General features: G+C 47.7%; 1 protein-coding gene across 1 annotated transcript in view; it reads right to left on the reverse strand.

Moving 5' to 3' along the window:
• The window catches only part of LOC308174081 (LIM domain kinase 1-like), a gene marked incomplete at both ends in the record, with an annotated part of 64,203 nt that overhangs the window by 23,142 nt on the left and 28,561 nt on the right, over positions 1–12,500 (reverse strand). Inside the window, 1 exon segment of the mRNA XM_080549135.1 lies at positions 5,927–6,065. Coding sequence (XP_080405261.1) covers positions 5,927–6,065 — 139 coding nt within the window.

Raw genomic sequence — 12,500 nt, forward strand, 5'->3', positions numbered from 1 at the left:
ACGACTAGGTTGGGGAGTTCCATCATTTCAATATCACACAAGGAACAAATTAAATCAAACTGCAGCAAGCTGCTGTCCCCCCCCCTGACAATATGTACAATCTTCACAGCATACCGCTGTGAGCATACTGTAGATACCCCCCCCACCCCCCACCCCCCTGGCCCAGCCACAGAGCAAGACTCTGTGTGGGTTGACTGTGTCATCATACTGTAGGAATTTCACACTTTTTGCAACATTTCCATGGAGACAAATAAAAACAGAGAAAACACACAGCGATATAACAATGCAGTGTATTTCCCAACACTTACCCCCCCGGCTGTACCGAACTCAGACAAGACCAGTATCAGATGTTTACACACACACACACACACACACACACACACACACACACACACACACACAAACTCAACTCCCACCGAGAGAATGTGCCGTCTCACACCAGTGGGAGTTGAGGTGAGGTGCATCCTGGGACTTTACGCAAAGTGCCTCTGTGGGACTATCGCTCTGGCCACAACATCATGTGTCTGGGAACATATGTTGATTTCCAAATCAGTCATTCTTCAGTCATCTGAGCCCTCTCCTCTACCCCCGCTTCACCTACGACTGCGTGCTGATGTGTGGCTCTAACACCGTCATCCAGTTAGCAGACGACACCACGGTGGAAGGCCTGATAAGTAACAACGACCACCCACACTCTGATGAACAACCCCCCCCACATGGGGTACACTGACTCTCAGTATCCCCCCCCGCTCACTGTGGACAACCAATTTAGCCATAGCACTACTTAGCACTACTTAACTACTTAGCACTCTGTTTACACACACCCCTGGTCAATGTGAACACTCAATTCCCCTTTGCACTACTGCTGTTTACAAATACTACCGTTGCACATACATATTTCTGCCTCTGCTTCTACATCTGTATACGTATCATCATACCGTACATAGCTACCGTAACTGTACATAGCTTACTGGTATCCTCTCCTGTATATACCTCCTGGTTAGGGTTAGGGTTAGCTCCCCCAGCCAATATCAACCCACTATAACAAATACAAGACAAGGTCTTGGAGGAATTTGCCCCCTTTAAGGGCTGAATTTCACTGGTTGCGTCAACCTCACGTCAACCTCAGCAGCGCATGTGAGTTTCATTTCGGGGCTGTGCATCAAATCAGTGTGAGGGAGAGATTTTAATGAACCCAAAGCTTGACTGTGAAACCAACCTGACCTTCAACGACCAGGCACTCGTTTTCTACTCCACAAACAACAACAACAACAACAACAACGACAAAATAATAAAGTGACGATAGAATAATAGAATTAAAATAAAATAGGCATCTGAAACATTCTATACAGTAAGAACAGTCCAGTAAGATGTAACATCCCCCAGCAGCCTGACTCTGATCACCCCATCCAACCAGGAGGAGGAGGAGGAGGAGGAGGAGGAGGAGGAGGGGGAGGAGGGGAGGAGGAGGAAGAGGAGGAGGAGGAGGGGGAGGAGGAGGAGGAGGAGGAGGAGGGGGAGGAGGGGAGGAGGAGGAAGAGGAGGAGGAGGAGGGGGAGGAGGAGGAGGAGGAGGAGGAGAAGGAGAGGGAGGAGGAGGAGGAGGAGGAGGAGGAGGGGGAGGAGGAGGGGGAGGAGGAGGAGGAGGTGGAGGAGGAGGAGGAGGAGGAGGAGGAGGAGGGGGAGGAGGAGGAGGAGGTGGAGGAGGAGGAGGAGGGGGAGGAGGAGGGGGAGGAGGGGGAGGAGGAGGAGGTGGAGGAGGAGGAGGGGGAGGAGGAGGAGGAGGTGGAGGAGGAGGAGGTGGAGGAGGAGGAGGAGGGGGAGGAGGAGGGGGAGGAGGGGGAGGAGGGGGAGGAGGAGAAGGAGGAGTTGCAGCAGAGGCATAACAAAGGCAATCATGAGAAAGCTCTCTGTTTCCTCTCTCTGTTTCCTCTCTCTTCTACTCTGCTCTGTCTCTCCAGCCCAGCTAATCAGTTTAACGTTTCGAGCTGCAGACTGTGAGTCTCACTCACGTTGCATCACACTGTTGTCCAGTGGTTTCCTCTGTCCTGGATCCAGGAACCCAAACACTACCCTCTGTTTGGGGAGGATGCTTTCTATAGGATGGTGAGATGGGAGTCCCGCTGTCCGGCTTGGCTGGCTAGGTGCCATGGTGCTGTGTGGGAGTGTGTGTGTGTGTGTGTGTGTGTGTGTGTGTGTGTGTGTGTGTGTGTGTGGGAGTGTGTGTGTGTGTGTGTGTGTGTGTGTGTGTGGGAGTGTGTGTGTGTGTGTGTGTGTACGTATGTGTATATGTGTTTGTGTGTGTGTGTGTGTGTGTCAGACTGAGCCTAAGGTCCAGGTAAAGAGGCAGAGGAAACAATATGACCCTGATATTCCGTCCCCTCCATCGCGCGATTGGACGATATCTTCTGTGATGACGTGTTTGGCCGACCATCTCAAATTGACTGAAACACAGCTGTCAATCACAGCTGTCAATCAGTGTCTTTGCACTGTGAGGGAAATGTGACCGATAAATGTGTCTGCAGCAGGGGACTCTGGGATAGCAGCAGGAGGAGGACTGAGATGTAAATAAATGAACACACACACACACACACACACACACACACCCACACACACACACACACCCACACACACACACACACACACACCCACACACACACACACACCCACCCACACACACACACACACACACACACACACACACACACACACAGTGGGATGAGGCTGGTGGCTGAAAGTGAGTCGTGAGGTGGAGCCTCATAAACAGAACAAATGAAGTGTGTGTGTGTGTGTGTGTGTGTGTGTGTGTGTGTGTGGTTGTGGGATGCGGCACACATCATTCTGGTTGAAGAGGGAAGTGGCTTATTGATTTAGAAACTGGTAGCAGCCTCGTCGCTCTATGAGCAGAGGGCTGCAAGGGACTTTTCCTGGATTGGTTTTTTACCCTTGTCTGCTTCTGTCATCATTGAATCACATTTTGTGAGAAATGCGGCGCTATACAAATAAAACTCGATTCGATTTGATTAAATACATTTGACCATAACAAAAGCCGCCCGTTCATCTAGAGTCGGGTCCTTTCAAGAGTGCTCGACGGCGCACGGCGCACTGTAATTAGAAGTGTTACAATGTTTGATCAATGAGCCCCTCCTCAGCCAATAGAATACCTCACATGTGAGTGGAGGGCGCTGCGATTGGTCAGGCCAGAGGTGAGGTCAAGGTCGGAGTGAAAAGGCTCCTCAGAGGCTCAACAAAGGCGACAATAGAGGAGAGGGAGAATGAACGAGGACAGACGAGAGACTCGTTTATTTCTAGCGTGAGGTGACTTCTATTCAGTGCCAGAGGTCAACGTGAGGACGTGATGACACTTCCCAGGATGCAATGGGAAAACACGTTTCAACAGAGACGTATGAGAGGGTAGGTGGAGTGGTTGGTATCAGAATGCTGGTAAAGTAAAGTACACTCCGCCTATTAGAGCACCCCACAGTAGCAGCTAACAATGAGAGCCAGGTGTCAGTGTTGTCTGGTTATCCTCAGTAGGCAAAGCATCACCATTCCTCACAAACACATAATAGGCTACGTTCACACGGCAGGTCTTGATGCTCAATTCCGAATTTTTACACAGATCCTCTCCTCCATTGGTAGCAACACGCAAGCATCTCTATCCCGCCTGCCAGGGCTGATTTGCAAGACAAAAGGCTTATTTCCATGTTTATCTACCTAGAGACCCTGAGGCTGTGCAACACTCAGCCTGGAATGATGCAATATCTCACACCCACTGAATATGGATATACAGATACAGTAGACACACTGAATATGGATATACAGATACAGTAGACACACTGAATATGGATATACAGATACAGTAGACACACTGAATATGGATATACAGATACAGTAGACACACTGAATATGGATATTAGGGGTGCAACGGTTCAGTTGGCCCACGGTTCGGTACGGTTCGGTATTTTGGGTCACGGTTTTCGGTACGGTTCGGTTCAGAAACAAACGTTCCAGACCAACTCGACCTCTGACCAAAGGCCGCGTTCGAGGCATTCACGTGGACGCTCCGGCGCTCTCAGAGCTAATTTACGAACGCGGCCAAATTGATCTTCTCGCCATAAAGCTTAAGCGTACAGTGGGCTTCCTGTATAGATTTAAATCTTGCTTTTCCTTGGCTTCCAGAAAACGTCTTGTCTCCGCCCTTTTCCTTTCACAATTGGATTATGGTGATACAGTATATAGGTTTGCTTCTCTGTCCACTTTATCCAAGCTAGACCCCCTGTATCATTCGGTTCTAAGATACATCACCAATAGTGCCTTCAGGACCCATCACTGTACACTGTATAGTCTGGTTGGATGGCCATCTCTTTCTGTCAGAAGGCTCCAACACTGGTACACTCTTGTGTTTAAAATCATCTCTGGCTTCTTACCGAATTATCTGGGCCTGAAGTTCATCCCTATACCGAGTGGCTCGGGTCTCAGGTCTCGTAGATGGCTACAATACAAGGTGCCACTTATCATGAACAATGTTGGAAGGGCAAGCTTGTCTTATTATGGCCCTTGGTCTTGGAATGACCTACAGACTACTTTTAAATTAGAGGCCCTTATTTCCATAAGTATCTTCAAGCGTAGATTAAAGGATGTGGTCACCGCTCGCTGTACCTGCTTTGGTTAGACTTCTCAATGTTTTAATCACCTTGTAAATACCCCTACCATTGTTTGTCTATTGTATTGTTGCCACTGTCTTATGTCCTGTCTTGTTATCTGAACTGTTTTTTTAAGCTACTATTTTGACCCTGTCTTGGCCAGGTCTCTCTTGTAAAAGAGGTTATAATCTCAATGTGACTTCCTGGTAAAATAAAGGTAAAAAAAAAAAAAAAAAAAAAAAAAAAAAAACGAAAACGAAAACCGAAAACCGTCACGGTTCACTAGTGAATTGAGCCGTGGAACGCAAACCGTACCGTCCGTAAAAAAACCGAGAACCGTTGCACCCCTAATGGATATACAGATACAGTAGACACACTGAATATGGGCAGACAGTACAATAGACTACTATACAGTAGACACACTGAATTGACACAGAAATGGATAATCAGGTTAAATTCCCACTTTAAACGGCACAGTGCTCCATCTCACTGTGAAACGATACTGTGAAAAATGATATTGGCTATACATGTTTATTACTATGATTATAAATGGTTATTACTATCATGATGAAAAATACCACTGAGGAGAACATCAGAGGTGAGTGAATAACACTGCACCTAGCAGGGGAGGCTGGTGGAGGTAGAAATGGGAGGACAGGCTCATTGTAACGCCTGGAATCAAATTAGGAACGGTATCAAAGACATGAGCCTCCACTGAAGTTGAACGTATGAGTATTGGAAGAATTGTTTCCTTTTTTGTAAGTGTTAGCTTCAGACAAAACCTATAATCACTTAATCAGCAAGAGAGACGTCCGTTCTTTCTGTTAGCTCTGACCCACGGCACTCTGACCCAACGCACCACCCATTAACAGATCCCATGTCTGTCCTCCTCTGACCCAACATCCTCAGCCTCTCGCTCTCTTCATCTAAAGAGGAAACTATTGCCTCAAGTGGAAAGCTGTTTAATGCATAAGGTTAAATTACAGGTCTAGTTCAATGGGAAAGCAGTATTTGTTTGTTTGTGTGTGCGTGTGTGTGTATGTGCGTGTGTGTGCTTGTATGTGTGTGTGTGTGTGTGTGCGCTTGTGTGTGTGTGTGTGCTTGTATGTGTGTGTGTGTGTGTGTGTGTGTGTGTGTGCATTCATGTTGTTGGGGAAACTGTAGCTGGCAGCTGTAACCAGAGAGTGGTCATTGACGGAGGACATTGGGAGGTGAGGATGGAGAAGAGACGTCCATGTAGCCAGGGACTAGTTTGTCTGGCGGAAGGTTCCTCTTACTTACCATGATCAGGCCAGTGGTGATGGGGTCGCTGCAGCCATGGCAGAGCTCTCCGAACTTGGCCCAGTAGTCCTTCTTGCAGAAGAGCCGCCCCTCCTTCTCATAGTACCAGTGGGACAGGGAGGCGCTGCACTCACAGCACCTGAGAGAGGACAGAGGAGAGAGAGGGAATATAAACACCTGAGAGAGGACAGAGGAGAGAGAGGGAATATAAACACCTGAGAGAGGACAGAGGAGAGAGAGGGAATATAAACACCTGAGAGAGGACAGAGAGGAGAGAGGGAATATAAACACCTGAGAGAGGACAGAGGAGAGAGAGGGAATATAAACACCTGAGAGAGGACAGAGGAGAGAGAGGGAATATAAACACCTGAGAGAGGACAGAGGAGAGAGAGGGAATATAAACACCTGAGAGAGGACAGAGAGGAGAGAGGGAATATAAACACCTGAGAGAGGACAGAGGAGAGAGAGGGAATATAAACACCTGAGAGAGGACAGAGGAGAGAGAGGGAATATAAACACCTGAGAGAGGACAGAGGAGAGAGAGAGGGAATATAAACACCTGAGAGAGGACAGAGGAGAGAGAGGGAATATAAACACCTGAGAGAGGACAGAGGAGAGAGAGAGGGAATATAAACACCTGAGAGAGGACAGAGAGGAGAGAGAGAGGGAATATAAACACCTGAGAGAGGACAGAGAGGAGAGAGAGGGAATATAAACACCTGAGAGAGGACAGAGGAGAGAGAGGGGGAATATAAACACCTGAGAGAGGACAGAGAGGAGAGAGGGAATATAAACACCTGAGAGAGGACAGAGAGGAGAGAGGGAATATAAACACCTGAGAGAGGACAGAGGAGAGAGAGAGGGAATATAAACACCTGAGAGAGGACAGAGGAGAGAGAGGGAATATAAACACCTGAGAGAGGACAGAGGAGAGAGAGGGAATATAAACACATGAGAGAGGACAGAGGAGAGAGAGGGAATATAAACACCTGAGAGAGGACAGAGAGGAGAGAGGGAATATAAACACCTGAGAGAGGACAGAGGAGAGAGAGGGAATATAAACACCTGAGAGAGGACAGAGGAGAGAGAGGGAATATAAACACCTGAGAGAGGACAGAGGAGAGAGAGGGAATATAAACACCTGAGAGAGGACAGAGGAGAGAGAGGGAATATAAACACCTGAGAGAGGACAGAGGAGAGAGAGAGGGAATATAAACACCTGAGAGAGGACAGAGGAGAGAGAGGGAATATAAACACCTGAGAGAGGACAGAGGAGAGAGAGGGAATATAAACACCTGAGAGAGGACAGAGAGGAGAGAGAGGGAATATAAACACCTGAGAGAGGACAGAGGAGAGAGAGGGAATATAAACACCTGAGAGAGGACAGAGGAGAGAGAGGGAATATAAACACCTGAGAGAGGACAGAGAGGAGAGAGAGGGAATATAAACACCTGAGAGAGGACAGAGGAGAGAGAGAGGGAATATAAACACCTGAGAGAGGACAGAGGAGAGAGAGAGGGAATATAAACACCTGAGAGAGGACAGAGAGGAGAGAGGGAATATAAACACCTGAGAGAGGACAGAGGAGAGAGAGGGAATATAAACACCTGAGAGAGGACAGAGGAGAGAGAGGGAATATAAACACCTGAGAGAGGACAGAGGAGAGAGAGGGAATATAAACACCTGAGAGAGGACAGAGGAGAGAGAGAGGGAATATAAACACCTGAGAGAGGACAGAGAGGAGAGAGGGAATATAAACACCTGAGAGAGGACAGAGGAGAGAGAGGGAATATAAACACCTGAGAGAGGACAGAGGAGAGAGAGAGGGAATATAAACACCTGAGAGAGGACAGAGGAGAGAGAGGGAATATAAACACCTGAGAGAGGACAGAGGAGAGAGAGAGGGAATATAAACACCTGAGAGAGGACAGAGGAGAGAGGGAATATAAACACCTGAGAGAGGACAGAGAGGAGAGAGAGGGAATATAAACACCTGAGAGAGGACAGAGGAGAGAGAGAGGGAATATAAACACCTGAGAGAGGACAGAGAGGAGAGAGAGGGAATATAAACACCTGAGAGAGGACAGAGGAGAGAGAGAGGGAATATAAACACCTGAGAGAGGACAGAGGAGAGAGAGGGAATATAAACACCTGAGAGAGGACAGAGGAGAGAGAGGGAATATAAACACCTGAGAGAGGACAGAGAGGAGAGAGGGAATATAAACACCTGAGAGAGGACAGAGGAGAGAGGGGGAATATAAACACCTGAGAGAGGACAGAGAGGAGAGAGAGGGAATATAAACACCTGACGTTCTATAGTTTTGTTCCCAGAACAAACTTCCGCCTAAATACGTGAAAGCAGGTCTGGTGGAACAACAATGCGGCAAACTTAGAAAGATAAGTCGAAAACGGACAGCAGCACAGAGCCGTTGACTTTGCATCTCTCGTCTCTCACAGGACTTCCCCCCCCAGTGTTTCCTTGCACACCACATACGCCTCGTATCTGACTTGTTGAGATCTAATTCTAACAGATACGTGGCTGCTGTTATTCCTGGCTTCTATGCGCTGTGTGCAACGGCCTGGGGGACCAGGTTAGATGTTCTTAGATCGCCCTCCTGACTCCGGCCTTTGCAGAAAGTAGCTACAAAGCGGTGAAATCCTTCATGTTTTCTTCCATTTTCTCCAGTGTTGCAAGCGACCTTGTTACCTAGCAGCAACTCTCTGCAAAACAGCCACGTACGTCGTACGCACCCCTGGAAGAGAGACAGAGCTAGACAGAGCTAGACAGAGCCACGTACACACCCCAGGAAGAGAGACAGAAGAGAGACAGAGCTAGACAGAGCCACGTACGTACGCACCCCAGGAAGAGAGACAGAAGAGAGACAGAGCTAGACAGAGCCACGTACGTACACACCCCAGGAAGAGAGACAGAAGATAGACAGAGCTAGGCAGAGCCCAAGCTAATGGGGATCCTAATAGATCAAATCAAATCAAATCAAATGAGGGCAGGTAGGCGATGCACTCAGACATCTAAGGATGAGTCTGTTAGATCAGGGGTTCTCAACCCTCTCCTCGGGGCGCCCCAGCCGTTCCACATATTTGATCTGTTCCACCACCAGCACACCTGATTCAACTGATCAAGTACAAATCAATTATGGTTTATACTTGATTAGTTGAATCAGGTGAGCTCGTGGTGGAACAGAGCAAATAATATTTGATGTGGAGCGGCTGGGGCGCCCCGAGGAGAGGGTTGAGAACCACTGTGTTAGAACCCCAATAAAAAAAAAGGTAATCATTTAAAACTAATTTAAGTTTAGTATAGCGCATGAGCTTCTTCTACCACTAATAACAACCCGCCCCCCCCCAACCCCCCCCCCAACCCCCCAGCCTCTCCCCCCAGCCTCTCCCCCTGGCCTCTCCCCCTGGCCTCTCCTGATGCGATCACTTCCCTCCTGATAAACCTGCCCACTTCCTGCACTGACTACACCCGTTCACATTCACATAGGTGTTACTGCCAAATGAGACCGCAGCAAAAACACAACCGTGTGACCAGGCCTTGAAATAACAAGCTGTAAGGATGTGAGGACAGACACACAGACACCTACCTAGTGGCAGTGCCGTCCAAACACAACACAACACCCACTCACACAATATGCTTGTTGTTATTCTAATGGGAAGAGGAACTGGAACACACACCCAGTTTAACACGTAACTGTGTAGAGGAGAGCCACAGGTACAACAACAAACCTACCTACCATAATGTCAGATTTATATAGCATACTTTTCCAAATATGAAATCAAAAGAATGGGCTCATTGTAGTGCATGGAACGGATTATCCTCATTCCATTCCAGTGGTGTAGTCTAGTGTTTTCTAGTGGGTATATTGTGATTTTCCCTCCCAGCCTCATATCGTTCATTTCGGAACGCCAAAAAAATACATCTGCACTCCCTGTCTAACGTTATGTATCTAAATTACATGTTATAAGGCTGATCTGTGCATGACAGTGCTGCATTTTGACATATTTCATGTCGCATCTCCCCCCGTTGATGGTATATGACGCTATAGTCAGTCCCAATGGTCCAAAATTCGAGTGCTTCGTAACACAGACACAGAGAATGTTATGAACGAAAGTGAAAGTTCTGTCACAAAACGCCATTACGTATCCTCACACATGTTTAAGTGGGTATATGGAAATCCTTGGCCTTTCCTAGTGGGTATACGGCGTAGTCCTGCGTATCACCTAGACTACCCCACTGTTCCATTCCATGCATCACAATGAGCCGTCCTCCAATGTCGACCTGCACCGGCCTCTCATGAAGTAGGTGACAGAGTCTCTGAAGCAGAGGCCTGATGAGAGAGGCTGTCTGCAGAGTGATGTCGGTCTGATAGAGATCAGCTGCTGACAGACAGAGTGAGGAGGAGAGGAGAGGAGACACCAGAACACAGTCTGAAAGGAGAGAGTGAGTAAGTATATGATGTCACACAGCAACACAGGACACCTCCTCAGGCTCCGGGCCTAGTCACTAGTCAGTCAGGAAACAGACCACAGACACAAACCTACATGTAGGAAGTCACTACGTGGTTTCATTGGTGGAGTTCAAATGTAAACTAATAGAGGCCCTTCCTCATTGCTCACGTTGCATACCGAACCACTGACATGTTAATCTCCAAGGCCGTTCCCACCTCTACAAAGATAAAACAGGTACCGGATGAACACGTTTAGCTGGACGTTCTCGACACCGACCACAATAGCGCTTCTGTTCGACGCTTCATGTGGAAATACAAACAAACAAAGTGGCGGCGGTTTCGTTGGAATGAGGACAGGAGTGAAACTACAACACCCTGCATTGTGTGTGTATAAGAAGTACGTGTGTGTGTGTGTATAATAAGTATGTGTGTGTGTGTGTGTTTGTGTGTGTGTGTGTGTGTGTGTGGGTGTGAAGAGGGAGCATCAACTATGATCCTTTCCCCGATGGGGGGGACAATGTGTTGAAGCTGAGGGGTCATAATGACCCCCTTAATTAACCCCTCTTAATTTAAATACTATGATTGAAAATCTGGGTATGAAACAGAGTGTTTAGAGACAGACTCTCTCTCTTTGTCTTGGTGGGTGGACTCATCTGAGCCTGTGAGTACTATAAGAGTGTCTCTTTCTCTCTCTCTCTCTCTCTCTCTCTATTATTTACCATTCTATCTATCTATCTATCTATCTATCATCCATAACTGTGTGTGTGTGTGTGTGTGTGTGTGTGTGTGTGTGTATGTGTGTGTGTGTGTGTTCTGTGTGAGTGTGTGTGTGTGTGTGTTCTGTGTTGGTGTGTGTGTGTGTGTGTGTGTGTGTGTGTGTGTGTGTGTGTGTGAGACATCCATATCGAACTGGGTGTCTCCACTTCCTCCCAGCGGACCCTCGTCCATCAGAAAGCCCTGGCCTCTCTGCCCCCCCTCTACCCCCCCCCCCCCCCCCCCTCTACCCCACTCTACCCCCCGCTACCCCCCCCTGCATCCGCAGATCGAGCAGTGATCGATAGAACCAGACCTGGGGGACCACCAGGTCATCAATCCCATCTGCTGCCTTCAGTCCAGGGGCCGAGAGGAGGAGAGGAGGGGTTAGGGGGGAGGCAGAGGGGAAGGATGGGGGTGTGGGGGGGAGGCAGAGGGGAAGGATGGGGGGGTGGGGGGGAAGGATGGGGGTGTGTGTGAAGTGTGGTGGAACAGATTCCGGGGGCCTTAAAGAGGTGGGCAGTACCCTCCCTTGGGATCCTGCAGTAGCAGTAGTACTATCAGTCTTCTTTAGATTTAGTGAAGACACACACACACGCACACACACACACACACACACACCATCAACCCCCTGAACCCTGTGGCGGGCCGAGTCGGAGTCTCTCATATTGTTTCTGTGTGACGCGTGAAAATGATTTGTTGATACTTCCACTGATACTCACACGCAACATGCACTAGTTGAAATGTCTACATCTGTAAATATGTCATAAACGTTTATTTAACTTAACACTTCCGCTATCTGTTTCAAATTAAAAGCCGGTACTATTATACTATAGTAGGTATACGATGTATACTGTAGTCATAGCAGAAACCCCACGTTTATTAACACCAATTATATGATGTTAATAAGTTAAGTCCGTCTGCGGACGAGCCTTCATGTCGAGCCCTGCTGGTTAGAACTGGTACTTCACTTTCTGAGCCGCTCATTAAGGACGGATAGAACCCAGAGACTGAAGCCAGAACAATTCAGAATGAAGTGAAATGAAACATTAGATTATTGATGGCCGTTATCAAAGGCAAACTCAATATACAAACATGAATGAATGAATGGACTTTATTGTCATTGCTACAGTACAGGTACCAAACAACGACATTTAGGAGGGGTGGCTCCCCTGGTGTTTAGGAAAGAAAAAAAAAAAAAAAAAAACGTTTAAAAAAATCACAAGAAGGTAAGGAGCTGGTTTACATAAATAAAGGCTATGTACACTATCCACTGTACTATACTGTACAGATAGACGACTAGGGTTGTCATATTGCACATAGTGTTATTGCACATTTATTTAAAGTGTCGC

Source organism: Nansenia antarctica (assembly GCF_963989245.1).
Source record: "Nansenia antarctica genome assembly, chromosome: 19".
In the NCBI taxonomy this organism is placed as follows: domain Eukaryota; kingdom Metazoa; phylum Chordata; class Actinopteri; order Argentiniformes; family Microstomatidae; genus Nansenia; species Nansenia antarctica.